The sequence below is a fragment of the Centrocercus urophasianus genome, unplaced genomic scaffold (assembly GCF_019232065.1).
Source record: "Centrocercus urophasianus isolate 14NV4802_14NV808 unplaced genomic scaffold, USGS_Curo_1.0 seq_17, whole genome shotgun sequence".
Lineage (NCBI taxonomy): Eukaryota > Metazoa > Chordata > Aves > Galliformes > Phasianidae > Centrocercus > Centrocercus urophasianus.
In genome coordinates this window covers 16630530-16649629 of record NW_024884722.1, presented here as the reverse complement: position 1 = coordinate 16649629, position 19100 = coordinate 16630530, and the positions used below count along the sequence as shown (strand labels likewise).

Sequence of the window (19100 nt, the reverse complement as noted above, 5' to 3'; positions counted from 1 at the left end):
CATGCTCTAACAATGCTTTATCATTTCGTGAAATACTACCAGGAAGGGTTTAGTTAACTTCATGCAAATCAGTCTTCCAAGCGAGTTTTACAGCTTTGTCTAAAATTTAAGAGTCAACACCCTCCACCCCCAAATAAACATGCAAACAAAATGCCAACATCAGCCTCCTCCCCCACCCCCTTTACATCTTTAGTTCAGTTTGTTGTTTTTTTGGTTTTGGTTTTTTTTTTGTAGAAAATTAAACCATTTTAAAAGGGAAAGAACAGCAATTTTAGACTGACTCTGCTCTATACAATTAAGCAACAATTATGTCACATAATCCAGACCTTAAGCCAAAGCATAAGCTAAATACTGTCAGCAAGAAATTGAAGTAATCTAATCACCTTGTTGTATTTTTGCCGTTTTACAGAATCTAATTTTCTGTTTATATCTTTGTTGTTGGCAGCCTGAGGTGAAAGTTGCTCAATAATTTTATCTATTTGTTTCAGAGATGTTGTACATGATCTGAAAAATAAGAAGATTGCAATGTACTATTCAGTTGCAGTAAAGAAAATTAGAACATTCTCAATTCAGACAATTTAAAAATTCCACAGTGTTTAAAGTAAGATTTAAAAAGGACTAGAGTTAAATAAGCACTTTATGACTAAACATCACTAGAAACATTGAAGACTTTAAAAATGTAAACATTAATAAATATTTGTAAACAAAGTTCTACTAATATTAAAATGTCAAAGGAAATGACACTAAACAAACCACAGTTATTTAGTATTCAGAAGCCACAAGCCTGATGATTACAATAATGGAATGAAGTGGCTGATTTTGCTACTAAAGATAAACAGAATACAATTAAAAAAAAACAAACAACAAAACAACACAAAACAGGCTACAGTGACAAGCATCAAAGATGGAAGCAGCATGGAACTAGCTGTAGTCAAGCATTGTAACTATTCTTATCAGTTCAATATGTCTTCAATGGGAAGACTTTCTATTAAACAGATTTTGGGACTCAGGAGTTGGATCTGGAGCTCACTCTTTTCACTCCGTGCACTGTTCTGACATCGTGAAGGTGGCATTGAGGGACACAGTTTTGTGATGGGGCTTTATAGGTCAGGTTGAAGGCAGAACTTCACAGAATCACAGAATTGTAGGGGTTGGAAGGGACCTCCAGAGATCATCGAGTCCAACCCCCCTGCCAAAGCAGGTTCCCTACAGCAGGTCGCACAGGTAGGCATCCAGGCAGGTCTTGAACATCACCAGAGAAGGAGACTCCACCACCTCCCTGGGCAGGCTGTTCCAGTGCTCCGTCACCTCACTGTAAAGAAGTTCCTTCACACATTTGTGCGGAACTTCCTATGCTGCAGTTTCCGGCCGTTTCCCCTTATCCTGTTCTCCACGTACCACTGAAAAGAGTTCAGCCTCACCACTCTGCCCCCCACACCTTAGATATTTATAAATCTGGATCAGGTCCCCTCTCAGTCATCTTTTCTCAAGGCTGAACAGACCCAGTTCCCTCAGCCTTTCTTTATAGGGGAGATGCTCCAGGCCCTTCACCATCTTTGTGGCCCTCCGCTGGACTCTTTCCAAGAGATCCCTGTCTTTTTTGTACTGGGGAGCCCAGAACTGGACACAGTACTCCAGATGAGGCCTTACCAGGGCAGAGTAGAGGGGGAGGATCACCTCCCTCGACCTGCTGGACACGCTCTTTTTAATGCACCCCAGAATGCCATTGGCCTTTTTGGCCATGAGGGCACACTGCTGGCTCATGGCCAACCTGTTGTCCACCAGGACGCCCAGGTCCCTCTCTGCAGAGCTCCTCTCCAGCAGCTCAACCCCAGCCTGTACTGGTGCATGCAATTATTCCTCCCCAGATGTAAGACTCTACGCTTGCTTTTGTTAAACCTCATACTTGATGATCTTGCAGGTGTCTTCCAATTTACATGATTCTATGATACCATACAATAATCTAAATGAGAAACTGTTTGCTTCCACTTTGTAGAACTGTTCACTGTTTGATGTCATTATATACAGATGCTTATTTAGATCACGAGGTATAAATATAGTTTCAAGAAATCAAACTATCTGAAAGAATTAACAGCATATGTACATTAAAATTTCCTTACTTATGTCCTACTATTTTTCTCATTTCTACATAAAATAGCTATAAACTGATTTCCTTTGTTTTCACTATTGCATTTGTTTGCAGGGAGGCACTACCCCACTATCAAAAGCAATTTATCTGTTTCTTCATTTAAATAGCAGAATATTTCACAAGGATATACAAATTAGCATATCAAAGCTTCATGAAAACGTCCCAGAAAATTCTTCTTGCCTACAAAGCAACTATTATTCCCCTTATATGCAAAGAAGTGCATTACATTGTTCATTTAATTCTTAGGGAGGAAACTGTTGATCACTTAGAACTCCTCAGCTCCAGTCTGGACTCTATTACTGTTTCCCTAGATGTGATCTGCCAGCTATCAATGCTATCTTCACACATTCAATCCTTCACTCCCCTTAAACCTTTCTGAACCATCCCAACCCCTTTCTCAGTCTTTTTTCTTGCTTTAAACTGTACCATACTCTTGCAGGTCTCTGATCTATTGGTCCTTGCTTCCTTGGACCTAGGGTCTCTTATACGCTGCTACTGTCTTCTTCCACAACGCTTTATTTAACAGGACTGAAAGAATTAACTTCAATCATTTTTTCTTCTACTTTTCCTGCTTAAACTTGTGCAGATGTTATCCCATCATGCAGCTTCTGCTACGAACTCTATACAAACTTCTCAAAAACATTTCTCACCTAGGCTTACCTACAGTTATTCAGTGTTAAAGAACCATCAACTATCACACACTACTCACATTTGCACTTTTGCTGGTCCCTCCATTCAACAACTCATGTGTATCTCTGCTTATTTTCTCAAAGTCAACTTTCAGACTTAGACAGACCCTTCTATAAAGGTAAGTTTCTGCAGATCTACACAATTTGTATCCCTGCATGTAAATCTAATTTTAAAACTGTAAGCAGGAAGATGAAAATACAAGGTTAAGAAAAACACTGGGATACCTCTTACAGAAAATATCAATCAACTGATAGGGCTGTGCATCACTCTTTCAATATCTGGATAAATCAAATTGCATTGGCTATGCTCAGCTTCTCAGTGACCATCTAATCATTATTTCCTTCTGCTACATAACATCTGAAATCAAGCTCCAGTTTTACACACATACTTAGTTGTTTTACTTCTCCACATCCAAACTGGAGAACTAATACATATGCTTAGTTCTATGCACTCCATAAGAGTTCAAGCAAACAATGGAGGCATACAGTACTCTTGAAGACTAGAAGAGAAACTAGAAGAGAACACTAACACAGCTCAGTGAAAAATGCACACATAAATAACTCTTATCACACAGTAATTCTACAATATCACACAATAATTTTATAATGAGATTAGAAACAGAAAGTTCTAAGATCAAAACACAATGACATGTGGCCCCTATCTCTCAGGGTCTTCTACTATCAATATATCACATTAAGCATTTTATTATTCAAAAGCATTCTTGAGGACTTTATACAAACCAGAACAAAGGTTTTTCTGGTTGTAGTACCCTGACAACATGGAGTCACCCAAGTTACAGAAAATAACTGTAACAAGCTACTGAAACAAGGTAGAAGTAGGTAACCACATGAAGCATGCAGGATTGAAGAAGTGATACTTTTGTGGTAACTGTGAACAACAAAGCACAACGCAGTTACCCACGGCCCAGGAAACAAACTAGCACTGCAGTACAGTGGGCAACAAAGGAGAAAAAAGGAGATGCGCTCTGTATCTCAGGTCTCTAAAGCCATGATGCATGACTGAACAGGTCAAATAAGAGCAATGCTTCATTGTTCCGATAGTGAAACACTTTAATCTTTCAGCTTTTAAAAACATGAGACATTAAGCATAATTTGATTACCAGTAACAGAAAACAACATCAAGGACAGAAGACTTACCTTAAGTCATCCAGCACTGACTGATATTCTTTTTCAGCATCAGCTATTTTTGTTGCTTTGTTAGCTTCATTAATTGCATTATCTACTTGCTGGAGAACTCCTTGCTCCAATACATCCTGGTCATACACATCAACTCCTAAACCTTTGAGCTCAGCAGCCTGTGCACTATACGAAACGGACTGAATCTGCTGCCTGTTGATATGCAGAAGGGGTTGTCCTCTTCTGGGCACCTCCATGGGAACTGCCACAGAAGTGGATGGCTTGCTGTCAGAGTTGTGAACTCCAAAACAATTACCCAGGTCACTGTCATAAATGCCATTTTCTTGTTCAGTTCCTGATTCTTCAGCATTATGGGGGCAAATATTGCTTACACTAGTAATGGAGTCTTGTTCTTGAATACTGTCTGGTAGGTGGCTGCTTTCAGTTGGCATTATCTGTTCAAAAGCAACAAAGAATAGTAAGAACCACATCACCATAACAATATTCATGCGCAAAGTTCCTCATGAAGATGGTGCCCAAACAGAAGCAAAACAAGCATATATCTTCATGTGAAATTGTGATTTCAAAACACCTGGTAGTTCACCTTTCTGTGAGGCATCCTCCATCCACAGGTTTCTTTCTCCACACTATTTCTACAATCAAAAGGAAGAGTAGCAAAAACATCTTAAAGTCTACAGTATGATACACTCCTAGAAAATGATGATATCAAGAAAAAAAAAAGTTTGTAACTATTACTCTCCTCATCAGAGTGAACTGAGCCTTGCATGAACGATTATGCTCCTGAGGACAAAATAACAAAATCGTACATGACATAAAATACCCTAAACCAAAAGTACAAGCATTCAAAATAGTAAAAGAGTTCAAGCATAAAAAGCAAACCATTAGTATTTAGTGAGTATTTTAAACAGCCCAACATAAGTTTTCTGTGGACAGTATGGAAAAAAACAGTCAAGCTGAACACAGACAAAAAGATGTGCTAAACCTAATCAGGAAATTGGTTTTGTTTCCGTATTTGTTGTTGGTAAGAGTACAGCTAGAAAAGCATGCCTGCTTGACATACAACTTTTTACCTTTTCATAAGATAAGAAAATAAGAGGGAGAAGTCAAAGGACAGCTACTGGAGCAAAATCACAATACAAAGCTTCTCAACAGACAAGAAAAAACAGATCAGGTGTTTGAGAATCAGACCAGGAAACTTGCCAGCAAAAGCACTGCTGTGAACCACTGCAGGCTTCAGTTTGACAGCTCAGCTTTGAAGCAGGACGCAGTGCCCTAACAACTAACAGGGAAAGACTCACCACGGCAACCTCGGTGCTGGTACTGTTCAGAGCCTTTAGAAGGAGTGTCTCTGTGAAGGACGGGGCTTAGTTCAACTTCAGGGAGGCACAACCTTTGTGAATGAGGGCGCAGTCAATGAGGACGCTGACTGGGCTGGGGGGCTCAGCATCCCCTCCCAGCACGGCAGCCCGCGGGGCCGGATTCCTGCTCACCCTCTTCTTCCATCAGCCCCGAAGCACACAGCAGGCCAGGCCCTGAGCACAAACACTGTTAGCACACGTTAGCACATCGTTATATCACCCCACCTTCCCGCGAACAGCCCGGGCCCGTGTGGCTGCGACAGGAACGCGGCACACGGCCGTCCCTCACGGCTGGCGAACGAGCCCTTGGTGAGATGGGAAGGCAATAAGCTCCGACTGCTCGACTCCCCACAGCCCCTAAGCGCGAAGTCCCGCTGTACTGCGGCACCCAGCACCCACCTCACCCGCCACCCTCACATCCGCCATCACATCCGCCGCTCCTTTGCGGCGTCACTTCCGCCTCCGGCACTGCCGCGAGTGCGCATGCGCGGCGTTGTGTTGCGAGGTCTGCGGCTGTGTCGTGCTTTCAATCTCAGTGCTTTCAGTGTCCCTGATTGCTTGCTAGTGACAGAAGCAAAATTAAACTTTCTCCAGAAGTCGTTAGGCCTTCTGTCCCTTCTTCCCTCTTCCTTCTCTCTCTCCATGATGGTTCTGGGCCCTGCTCCTCTTTGAGCTGCAGAACTGCTGCTAGGCTGTTGTAACCGACAGCCAACTGTGATAGGACAAGCATGCAGTACGTTTGGAATTTCTGTGCTGAGTGAGTACTGAGCAGCTAGATTTGAACTTGTGACTCCAGGAGGTGATTTGTGGTTCAGTTAAACCACAGAACTGCTTTCTTCATCTGCCTTTGAGTTGCCCCTGCATGTATTCCTGTGGTCATCTTTTATTGAGTGACTGTCTTGAAACAATGCAGATTAACAACAACAACAACAACAAAACAAAAATATATATTTTGGGGATTTTTGAGGGATGGAGTGAGTGTGTGAAAGTGATGGAGTCATGATGCCGTATTCTTCCCACATCTAACTTGGATAACCTGCTACAGACCAAAGGTAGAAAGAGAGCTTGTCCAGTGATGATGATACATTTATACTGGATCCAAAGGAATCATTACTCTTATAGGTTAGAATAATGAAATCACTAAGGTTTGAAAAGATCTCTAAGATCACCATGTCCAACCATCAGCCCATTCTCACCCATGCCCACTAACCATGTTCATCAGTGCCACATCTCCATGTTTCTTGAACACCTCCAGGGACAGTGAATCCACCACCTCCCTGTACAGCCTGTGCCAGTGCATCACCACTCCTGAGAATAATTTATTCCTAATATCCAATCAGAACCAACATAAGGCCGTTAGCACTTATCCTAGTCACCTTCATATAGAAGTTTGTGAAAGTTGGGATTGTAACAATGCAGAAATGTCACAGCTGTTCAGTAGAGGAGCAGCAAAGTTCATATTTGTGCATGAAGACATAATGTTGTTTCAAACATGAAAGTGTAAGGATGTAGATTAGGATGTACAGGTGAGAAGATACCATCTAATAGACTTTTTATTTGGACTTTATCTTCTTTATACCCTTTATGTACTTCATTTAGCTTTTGTACACATGGATAAGATCACCCATGAGGCCTTTTCTTTTCTAGGCTGGACAATCCAGCTCTCAGCTTTTCCTCATAGGAGAGACGCTCTAGCCCTGTGGCCATCTTCACTGCCCTTCACTGGATGCAGTCTTGGCAATGATGGCTCCATGGAGTTTCTGGTACTAGGAAAGTTCTAGCCCCTCTAGACAGTGGTTGTCTGACATTTTCCCAACCCATGTTTCTACAGTGCACTGATGGAACCCAGGTTGCTGTGGTAAAACACTGTTGATAAATCAAGTACTCATTGATTCAAGCATTTTGAACATAACAAACATTTTTGACAAATTTATGAATTTAACACACCTAAATGGTCCGTATGCACTTGATCCAAGACTAGGAATTTTGTTTCTTTTATACATAAATCACTAGCACTGACAGCTACATAAAATATTATATCCTACTGAGTGCTCCATGTGCCAGCTCTGTGAGAAATTCAACCTCTTCCTTTAATACCCACTGGTGCCAAGCTTGAATGAATAACAGAAAATTGCTAGTGGCCTGGCTTTGTTCATAACAAATATTACAAGCCATTGACTGAATATATTCTTTCCCCATCTTTCCATGCCTTATTCCTTCCTCTTCCCAAGCTCTGGAAGAGCTTGCACAGAACTGGTCATCTATGTTCTGTAATGTCAAGATCTGAAAGGTCAAAAGCAACAAACTGGTCAGTTGCTATGCTCTTGTTTGTTTCCTTAGCTCCTGTACTACTACTGCAAATGCCCAAATGTCCTTTATTTTCTACTTAAAGACTAGAATAAGGAGGTTTATTTTTAGCATTTGTTGCTATGTTCTAAATGCGAAGAATAGTGCTTTGTAATTGCTGAAATGACTGACAATGTGGAGTGTGAAGTCTTTCAGCAGATTGAGAAAAGCAGCAACTGGGGGACATTTAAGGACATCAAGCTGTTGTCAAAACTAAACTGCTGTACGGAGGTGTAGGCACAGTTTTCCAGAAACTGATTAATGAGGAGGTAAGATAAACTGTCCTGCAACAAGAAAAAAAAAGAGAGCTGTTTTATTTGCCAGGAGAGGAGTTTTCCAATGAAAAGCTTCTTCTTTCCCAAGCTTGAGAGGAAAATGAGTGAATATTTTGTTATATATTTACAGATTTCTAATGTGGTCATACTAGGTCTAAAAATGAGAGGCTATAATTGAACAATACTATTGGTTTGAGACAGGTACTTGCAGAACAAAGCATTTCTGATGGTGATTCTGATGGCTCTGAAACCATAACTTTAAAATGTGGCAGGCTTTTCAGGCAGAGACTGTTCAATGTCGTCTATCTGAAATGCCACGTACACTGGGAGTGATGTTTAAATATTAAGTATGTTGTGCAACAGATCTGTTGCAAACTGTTAATCTCCCAGGTAGTGTAGATGTAGGCTATTTGTCTGAAGACTGATGGAACCAAATCTTCCAGCAGCTGAAAATCAACCTGGCTCCATTAAAGTCATAATGGGGATAGATTCCATTGGCCTTTAAAACTATTCTGTGGTGACCCATCCTTGATGCACTTAAATTTCTTTCTTCTTCTCTTTTACCTTAATGCATAGTTCTGCCTAAATGGGTAAGATCTATGGTTTTAATCTCTTTCCAACCTGAGCTGTTTTCTGGAACTATTCACTAAAAAGTCTGTAAAAATACAAAATCCGTATTGTATAACAGCATGTCTTTGAAATGATATCTCCCATGTAGTCATTTTTCACACAGAAAATTAGCCTCTGATGAATCAGAAGTATCTTCTCAGATACATATACATATGACTTCTGATCCTTTTACACAGTCACTAATAGAGTCTCACGCATCCATGCTTCTCAGTATTATATTCAAGCATTCTGTGTAATTTACCTTCATTTTCTTTCTTTTTTCTTTTTGCTACATGTAGATGACTGCTGCTCCAGTGCAGCTACTCTGCCAAATCATTGTCAGTGTGGTTTTCTGGGCAGGACATGTTCTGCTTGTTTGGTTAGTTTTTTAAAAAATGTTAACATAGTCCTAACCTTCCCCTCTTTAGCATGCATGCATTAATGATGACATTTAATCCTTGCTGGAGCTGGTTCTGGCAGCTTTTGATACTCAGTAATTATACTCTTTTACATGAATTAGCAAGGCTGGCAGATTAAAACTGGGTGGACTTCTTTGCTTTATATCAGCCTTGTAGGAATGCTGGAAAGGATCCTGGCCAAGTGTGTAAAGTAATAGCTCAGAGCTCAGCTGTCTGTTCTGGTGGTCTGTGAGGAAGTGCAAGTATGCTTCCAAGGAAGCTTGGGTAGAATAACAACTTCGAAAGGAAGCAATTTGTTTATGTGATTCTGAACTGGGTAATGAAAAAAAAATCTGTAACATACTGTCAGTGAAAAGATGGAAAGAGGCAGTGCTTTCATTTTTATTGTCATTTTTTTTCATTTTCCTATTGTAAAATCTTACCTGAAGAGTCATGGCATAGGAATTCTACGTGAAACATGGAATTACAGTATGAAAGAACAATTTTGGTTGGAGAGAACGTTAACGACTATCCAGTTCCAACTTCTCTGCAACGGGCAGAGACACCGCCCCCTAGATCAGGCTGCCCAGGGCCCCAGTCAGCCTGGACTTGAACCAGAACCTTCAAGAATAGTGCATACACAGCTCCTGTGGGCAGCCTGTGCTAGGCCCTCACCATCCTCATTGTGAAGAGTTTCTTCCTTGTATCTAACTTAAATCTACGCTTTTTATTTTTAAACCATTACCCCTTATCCTATCGCTACACACTCTGATAAAGAATCTCTCCTGAGCTTTTCCCTTTCAGCACTGTAAGTCTGCTGGGTCTCCTTGGACCCAGGCTGAACAACCCCAACCCTCTCAGCCTCTCAACACAGAGAGGCACTCCAATTCTCTGATCAACCTATAGCCTCTTTTGGGTCCACACAGTTCCATGTCATTCCCGTGCTGGGAGTCCCGGAGATGAACACAATACTGCAGGTGGGGTCTCATGAGAGTGGAGCGGAAGAGTGGAATCACCTTCCTTGGCCTTCTTGTTCTGCTTCTCTTGCTGTACTCCAGGATTCTGTTGGCTTTCTGGGCTGCAAGTGCATGTTGCCAGTTTATGTTGAACTTTCCATCCACCAGTATCCCAAGTCCTTCTCCACAGGACTGCTGACCTGGTTGTGCTGCTAAGGGTGTGATCTGCTCATACTTGGCCAAATCACCATTCTTGATTTTTTAATTAAACCTTTCCTTCAGAGATTTCAGTAAGTATTTTGCCAAATTGAAGATTAAAGAAGGACACAGTGGCAGGACACATTTATGGATTTTGTTCTCAGGAAATCCTGTACATGGAGTGCAACTGATTACAAAACAGCTATCATGCAGAAAGGCTTGATTGACCAGCCAAGAAAAGGGTAATTTGAACCACTACATATTCAGAATTATGTGACCCTAGCATTTGAACATCTTTGAGCTGTCATCACAAGCATTAAGGTGATCTGAGATTTCTGAGCCACAGGCATGCGACTGCTACTCTTATTTATAGAGGAATCCCTATGGATGCGGAGCTTTGCTAAATATTTAAAGACATCCCTTGTCACAAAGTGCTTAGATCTGATATTTTCATTTATTCATACATTCATAGAGCTTAAGGCCAGGCAGGATCATTAGATCACTTTTTCTGACCCCTTGTGTGACACACAGCGAACATTCTCACTCAGTAATTCCAATATCAAGCCGGTGTCTTGGAGAGAAGGTAGCACAGATGGCTTAGCAAGACATCACATTTTGATTTAAATACAATGAACAATAGAAAATCCACAACTTGACTTGGTAAGGTGTCTAAAGGGTAATTCCCTTTGCAATGAAAACCACATTTCAAATAGCCTGAAACATACTGCCACTGTGACCGAGCTGATCAGCTGGGTATGCTCATCCTGCCCAAGGCTGCTTTTAGAAGATAAAAATCCCAACACAATGCTATAGGGATTAGTTAGGCAGGTATAGAATTTCCTACTGCCAAAAGGCAGCACTATTCTGAAAAAGAGAACAAACATACGGCAGCAGCAGATTTTAGTGTATATATGTTTATCTTTAGTTTGCTTTCCTTTCTTGATAAACTATCAGCTGTGGGTCTGAGCCAACATCCTATGAGGTTTCTGCACTAATGGTGAAAATGCTATGCAGAGGCACAAGCACGTTTTTAAAACAGAACGTTAACACTGTAGAGTTGTGGTGAAAATGGATAATAAGTGATTTAAGGCCTACATTACTCCTCAGGAGGGTACAGAATTGCTGGCAGCACTGGCAGAAATGGGAATTCCATCCACGGTCATAAAGCATCTGTGTGTCTTTGTACCAGAAAGTTGAGTGGCAAGTATCTCTCTCAGAGCCATGCCAGTGTAATAAAGTCAATATATCAACTTAAGCCCTTTGAAAATAATTGTGTAGTTGGCAAGCAGCAGTACTTCTTATATTGCAAAGAAATAAAATACTTTTATTCTCCCTGCTCTCCCTGATATGGTACATTTAAGAAATTAAATGCAGAAATCTACTCCTAGTTGATTGTTAGGTTGGAAAAGTCAAATGGGAACAAATACCAGAAGTCAAGGTTTCTCCCACTACTCTAAGGTAGATTGTTCATCTTTTACATATATTTCTTCGTGTGTGTGTTACCAACAAACATCACTGGTCTAAGGCTCATGTATAATGAAAGTTCTTAAGAATACCCAATTTTTAGGAACACTCCATGTTTTTTCTTATCTGGGCAGCATGTTTGTCCAAAGGAAGATGACAAGTGACATCCGACCCAAACAAGCTCTGTAGAAGAATGTTCCTGAGCTTGCGGCTGGATCACTGGTTCACATTTTATCTTCACTATCTATCTTTTATAGCTCTCAGCACTTTGTGAAAAAGCAAACCCATATATATTAGTTTTAAGTACGTGCTGAGTCCATGTTTAAGCTGTCAGATCGTGTCAAGAAGAGAAGCATGTAGATGTAAACTGCTCTGTAGTCTTTCACCTCTTCAATAGACCCGAAAGAGACCGTGCCTGCTTTGACACTAGAGGGAGTCATGGCCTAAAAGAAATCAGCAAGACTCCTGAAATAGCACAATTTACAACGATTTATGTGTCTTGGAAGGGAACAAAACACTGATTTCTTTTTAAAGCCTCTGTTTTTATTGGAATACATTATGGGAGGCCTCATTTGTTGCCCAGAATGCTCTTGACCGGAGTGAAATTCAACCTTCATGATGAGGCGGGCAGATTCAGCTTGCACTGCTCTGCTTTGTCTTAGCAGGGCTCTCCTGAGAGAGCTGCATGCAGAGAGCCTGGAAGTAGCTGTGCCTCTATAAATAGATCCTTGCTGAATTCCTGCGTAAAGGCTGCTCCAAAAGATAGAGGGTTTGTGTTTCACTTCACTTGACACTGACGCACTCATACAGGTTTACCTGGCTGCCTTTGGTTTGCACTCAAAGCAGAGACCATGAGGATAAAATGTCAGTGCCTCACTCTGTATTTACTTCTGCATAATTGCAAACCTATAAGCAAAATCACAGTGACTGACTTAATGAAGGTGGGTAGGTGGGAAACATTGTGGTCCCTCAGGGGGTTTCCTTCTAACCTCCTATCCCTTTACCTTCACTGGTTACAGCATGGATCCTGTGCTGTACAAAGAGTAGTTAATGCACAGCTCCCTGACTCATAGTGGGACTGTTTCTATACCTGCAAACTGCATTTTGCAAGTTCCATGAAAGGACTGCAAAAATTTGAATACTTTTCTGAGAACTCCATAGCAGTGGAATTTAACGTAGGTGGCTATAATGCACGTATTTTTTTGAGCATAGAGTTGAAAGATACATTTCTGAAGTAACAGACCAGCTAGCTAAGAATCCTGCAAGTTAATTACACTGAAGTAGGGAGGGATTATGGTTGTGATTGTATATTTTTGCCCCTGCTCCTTATTCTCAGGAGTAAAGGTAGCACATGGAGAAGGGAAGCAGTGTCATAAGAAGATCCCAGGAGCTAATCTGTCCATACCGTGCTGTTCAGTGGAGATGCTTCTTACTTCTCCTGCACTCACATGCCCTTTGCCTCAGCTGAAGAACACAGCCACACATTGCAGAGAAAGGAGAAAGGAAGTGCTGCAAAATTATCTTTTTCATGCATGTAGCAGAGGTGAAACACTGCTGAGGAATCAAGAGAGGCAGAGATGAGGGGAGCAGCTGAGAACAGAAATAGATGTATGAAGGAAAAGCAGGGCAGGAGGCAGAGAAGAAAGAACAGATTAGAAGACTGGGAGAAGGGCTATTGCAAGATCTGGGGAGCAGAATTTTTTGCTGAGCAAGGTGATGCAGGGGTACAGAGGTGGCTCTTTTCATTAGATTCAAATCTTTGAATTTTAGTGTGCAATAACATACAGGCTGATGGCCCCAGGTGCTCTCAGATCACTATGATTAAGGTTTTAAGAGACAGAAGGTCTGCTGTCAGAAGGTGCAAGTTACAGACACTTCAAATGGATGGCAAGAATTTAAAAGAATAATAAAATGTGTAAGTTACGGCTATCATGGCCCTGTTTAGAGTCATTTGTGCTGTTGTCTGAATTTATTCTTTAACAAGTTCCAGGCAGTGCTTTTTGTCCTTTTGGCAGCACTTAAAATGTCCTGAGTCTCTGCTGAAGTGAGACTTTATCCCCTGTTCCTAATGCATCGTGCTGTGCCAGCTCAGCCATATGCTGCTTCTAAGAAAGGAACTTGCACAGTGTCTGCCTGCAGTTTCATTCTGCTGTATCCCTTGGACACCTCATCATTTGTGATTCTCACCTAAGGCCTTAAGATATGTTTTGTTAGAGAGCTACAAGAAAATTGCATTGGGAAAGCTGCTGATGTGGTTCCTTTTGCCTTGCGAACATAATCCTGCAGATCTGTATTTATTATAGCAGATCTCTGTTTAGAACAAGGAAGATTTCTCAAGGTGCTGTTTAAGACTTCCTGGTTTGTGCTGCAAATTGTTAATCAGTCCATGACAGCATAAATAAAATTAAAGCTTTAATTAAAACTAATGAATGAGTGAATGGAGAATACACTGCGTGCTCCACTTGCAAAGCCCTGGTGCTGTGAATAATTAAAATGTCACGAAGTAGATGTCTTAGCAAAAATATTGGAACTGCAAAAACAGAGGCCCCTCAACTTGGGTAGTTTTGGAGGGTTTTGTTTTTTAAATTGGTTGAAATCAATTTATGTAAGTTAGGGAAAGATGCTGAAGTATATACAATGCTGATTTTCATTAGGAAGAAGTCAGAGTTGGAAGCTTGATGCCAAACAAATCCTGCTGCATTTTGGATCACTTTCCATGTCTCTGAAGATCCAAAAGTTTTCATACCATTTTTATTCTAAGCCAATATCAGCAAGAGGATTCTTTTCTTCTTTTGACTCATCTGTGACTGTATTTTTTACAAAGTTATTACAAATTATTATATTGTTATTACTTGTTAATGTTCTATCTAATCAAAACACAGGCATCCTTTGGACCTAAAACTAAACCTGAACCACAGCTAGAACTTGATTTGTCTTTGGCTCAGATTTAATGTATGTGACATGGTCAAATAACAGGCCAAGAAAATAATTTCAGCTGGACTGTTTTATATTGATCTGAGGTCCTGAATTTGGAATTAGAAACTTGAGGCCAAAAGGCTCATCAAACTATTGTGAAGTTCAAGACTGCAGTTTAGGCCCAGAGTATCAGTTGTAGGAAGAATAGGGAAGCATTTTCCATCTTACTGCATTACAGTGGCTTGTTAATGTTTTTGCTTGTGGTAGAACGTATTTGATACTACCTCTATGTGATCTGATCTAAGGCTGGCATTCTGGATTTTTCCCTGGATCTCCTAACACCATAACATCTGAGGCAAAGAGTCCGTTGGAGGATGAAATAGGATCTGGCTAGTTGTCCTTGCTACTGATGTCACTGATGAAATAATGCCCCTGCATTCTGTCTTCTGTGATATAATGACCCAACGTGAGCCTCAGTGAGGGACCTTAGTCTAGAGGTTTAACTGTATGTGTTGGGAGGTTTAAAAGGTACCATATCTCCATCAAGTGCCTCTGGAGGCAGAGTTATAATGGTAGACAGTATTAGATGCAAGTTGGAGTGGGGTGAAAAAGGTGAAGATTGTCTATGAGGTAAGTGGCTATTCTGTTGTATAATCCTAGCTCTATATTGTGTAATTCCCTAAGATGACTGAGCAAATAAATTTATTTTAAGAATTTCCACCAATTTAGTTTGGTAGAGTTGGAATAGAAGAACAGCACAACCCCAAAATGGCACCATGCAGTCTTCAGTGTCCAGCCTGGGTATACAGAGACTCACTGCTAATGAGAGTCAATTCTTGGCTGGCTGTTTAGTGGAAGATCAGACTAGATGATGATAATGGGCCCTCAAGGCCTTAAACATTTATAAAGAAATGAGTAGAGTTTGCCAGGAACTCAAGTGATTTCTTAATGTTACATTAAATAACTTATAAAAGTATGGCATAACCCTAACATATTTGCTGTTAGCTTATGCTTTGGTATTACGAATCTGATGGAAAAAAGGTATCTCAAAAATGCTCCTTCTCAGAAGAAAGGACTTACCAAGTACATGGAGTTTTTACACCTAGGATTTTCTCTTCCCATATATATTTTGGCTTTTTTTGTTGTTGTTCATGAATTCTAATATTTTTGAAATAAAGCATTGAGAATCTACCTAAGAAAAAACATAATTTTCCTTACACTTCATTTTTTGATGTGTTTGAGTTGGAAGGATTTATGATGAAGAAAATTTCAGTATGCTATAAATCCTGGATATCTATACATTCTCAAAGCAGACTGGACTTTCTGGCTCACCCTATAGAATTAGGGGCCTTGGTTTCCCAGAAAGAAAAAAAAAACAACAAAAAACCAACAAAGCAACAATTGGATTTAATTACGCATGGTCAGTTCCTCACATAAGTTATGCTGATTTATATGAATTCCTGGACTGTAGTGGCTACATTAATAAGTAACCACAAATTAAAAATAATCTCAATTGCAATTGAGAAAATATCTTCCCATTTGTTACTTTATGATTCCATTTCAATTAAATGGTTCAGTACTCATTTGCAATCAAGCAGGTCCTGTGTGCTACTCCTGCTGACATCACTGTAAATCTGGGTTGAGATTGTTATGAAGTCAATGTCATTACTCCAGATTTATGCAGATACAGTCAAAAGCAAAAAAAGAGTCCAATGACTTAAGTAACCCCTTATCTTCAAAGAGCATCAGTTACATCTGTAATGAAATATCTCAGGGCAGCCTAGATTAAGCCCAGTTATTTGGCTTCAGTGAGGCTCTTTGTGTGAATGAATCTTTTTAGATTCGATCCTGGGTGGTTAAAATACATAAGCAACCTTCCATAGATTTCACTGGAGCAGATCCAGGTTTTATAGAGCCTCTGCTGAGGAGTATTTCATTATGGCAGTTAAGATTACAAAAATTTATTGGGCTTTTTCAAGCATGGATTAATCAGTTACCTCTTCAGTTTATTTTCTTAGTTGCTTGTAATCAACTCCTGGAACTGTAGATCTAGATTCCTTACTGAAGAGTCCTGTGTTTTCAACTTAGATGTACTTTAATTCCCGATACAATATTATATATCTAGGAGGTAGGAACTTTGATTTGTATTTTGACATTTGCTTAGGTATAGCAAAGCAGAGCAACACCTTTGATTAGGTATATACAAAAGGTATTACTGCTCCTTCTGCGCGTATTGAACTGAACTATTAAGCCCTGTAATAAAATATAAGTCTATATTCAGTCCATTCAGGACTGCAGCACAACTCTTTCACATTCCTGCATCTTGTTGCTTCCAAGTTACTCCCAGGAACGTTCAAGTAAATTCTCCTGGAAAAGCCCCCAAGATGAGCAGCCTGATCTGTTAGATTGCACATCCTCCCAGCTCCTGCAGCTAGAGGAATCTTGTGTTATTTCAGCATATCCAAAGTCAACCATGTAGGGAGAAGGGAATTTTTCCTTTTATTGAATAGGAGTGACCTTGCTTCTCTGCTATGGAAGCTTGGTGTTTTTCAAATGTTTTGAATAAAGGTACATTGTTTTACTGTCCTTTTCCCTGTAGAGTATCTTGGGACAGCATTCATTTATAACCAGAAATGTTATGATGAAATTAAACAAAACCCATCAAATTTTAGACTAAATATCAAAGAACTTTATGACAGATAAATTCATTAGTTTAGTCAGCCTAAAGAAACATCAGAAGCCCTGTCGCATGGGTCGCATACAACTATAATATTCCTAAATCCTGGAGCATAATGCATAAGGAGCAATGTTAGACTTTTGCGTCCAGATGATAAAGCAAAAAATGAACAAATATTATCTTTAAATACAATGTATTTGCCAAATCTGTTTATCTCATGTTCTGTACAATTTGAATAAATCCTGATACTTTTTTTACTCCAGAACAATTGTGTGGTGGGGAATACCAGACCCTGTGCAGTGTGCCAGTACTTCAAGCCTGGCTCCTGTGCTGGGGTTAGTGTTGGGTGACTAGATACAGAGCTGTTCTGGTACCTAAAGACTTCGTCTGCTGAAGGAAGGGAAGCAGTAGGGACTCATAATGCAGAAGGGTGCTCTTGTATTCACTGGTCACTCAGCCCAGCATTATCCAGCACTGATGGAGAAGTATACTTGATTGGATGTTGCCTTTCGCTGCAGACGAGCTAATGCTCTTCTCTCACCTCTGTGTAGTGCATATCCTGTGGCTCTTGGGAATGGGAATTGCTGTATATATTGGCATGCAACTTGCAGATATAGGAGGCTGGATCTTACCTGTTCTGTATTACAGGACATGTTTATAAAGATTGGACATCTGATGGACTTTCCTGTGAGATGAGTGAGCATGCTTGAGAAACAGAGATGTTACACAGCATCTAATGCACTCATGTTTGTATTCAACTAAGGGACCCTTCTCATAGCACAGAATAGCCAAGGCTGGAACGGACTTCTGAAAGTTATCTGCACTTAAAGCAGATGATTATATCAGGGCTGTGTCCAGTCAAACACTGAATATCCCCAGGGACAGAGACTCCTGAACATCTCGTAGAGCCCTGCCACAGTGTTTGACTCTACTGAACATAATTTTTTTCTCCTGCTATGTAATTGGAATTGCCCCTGTTGCATCTTTTGTACTGTTGCTCATAATATTCATATGATTTTAGACTGCTTATGCCAGTAGGCCACGGTATCATGCAAATGTGAATGAAGTCCAACAAATAGGGTGGGATTAATACCTAATTCTACAAAGAAATCTTCTTAAGAAGAATAAGAGAAAAAAGCTTGTGTTAAAATAGAGCCTTCCAGCATACACCTCTAATTTTACATTACAGAGTTGTCAGTATCCCTGATACAATTTACACTCTATCAAAAATACAAGCCTCAGCAAGTACAGAAAGTGAAAGCAGTTTTGGAATGATCTGTGCTAGAGCAATTCCCTCCACAATAGGTCTAAGCTAACCCAAACTGATGCATGTTACACAAATGATTATAAATAGAAGCCAAAATTTTGTCAGACCAATAGTGCAAACTTAACATATTGGCCCCTTGGTGTCATTTGAAGAAAATTAATGCAGAGGGCCAAAGAGACAGAGTCTGCAATATGTAATGCTCCAGAGACATAGATGAGATTTTGTTCTTCTTGCAGCAGAAATAAATGCTCTTGGCAAGTCATAAGGGAGAAATAAGACATGTGCATAAGTAAGATTAATCAGTAAAGCCAGTGTCTATCTCATGAGTTATATCTGACATCAAAAACACCAAGATTGTCAAATGCCAATTTTGTGCTACTATGGGAAAGGAGAAAAAAACAAAGAATTTCCCGTGCAAATTGTGCTGTAGATTTGGAGAACGTGTGAGCACTAGTAAGAATGGGGGCAGGGTACAAAGTGAGGGCTTTATTCTGTCAGTAGAAAAGTGTGGAATGATGGCCTGAGAAAAATCAGTAACAATGCTCCCATGGCTCTTAGTGGAGTCAGGTTTGTACTCATGAAGTTACAGCGGAAGGACTTAATTTCTCAGTCTCCAGTCAGGTAAACTCTTAGAGAACTA

At 40.3% G+C, this 19100-nt stretch overlaps 1 protein-coding gene across 1 annotated transcript in view; it reads right to left on the bottom strand.

Annotated features, from left to right (window-relative positions):
- The window catches only part of ERCC6 (ERCC excision repair 6, chromatin remodeling factor), a 46198-nt gene extending 40397 nt beyond the window's left edge, over positions 1–5801 (bottom strand). Inside the window, exons 1-4 of the mRNA XM_042818457.1 lie at positions 5754–5801; positions 5295–5528; positions 3997–4430; positions 384–504 (exon numbers count right to left, since the gene is read on the bottom strand). Of these exons, the coding sequence (XP_042674391.1) occupies positions 384–504; positions 3997–4427 (552 nt within the window). The 5' untranslated portion in view covers positions 4428–4430; positions 5295–5528; positions 5754–5801. The remainder of the gene's footprint in view (positions 1–383; positions 505–3996; positions 4431–5294; positions 5529–5753) is intronic.
- Between the last annotated feature and the right edge of the window lie 13299 nt (positions 5802–19100).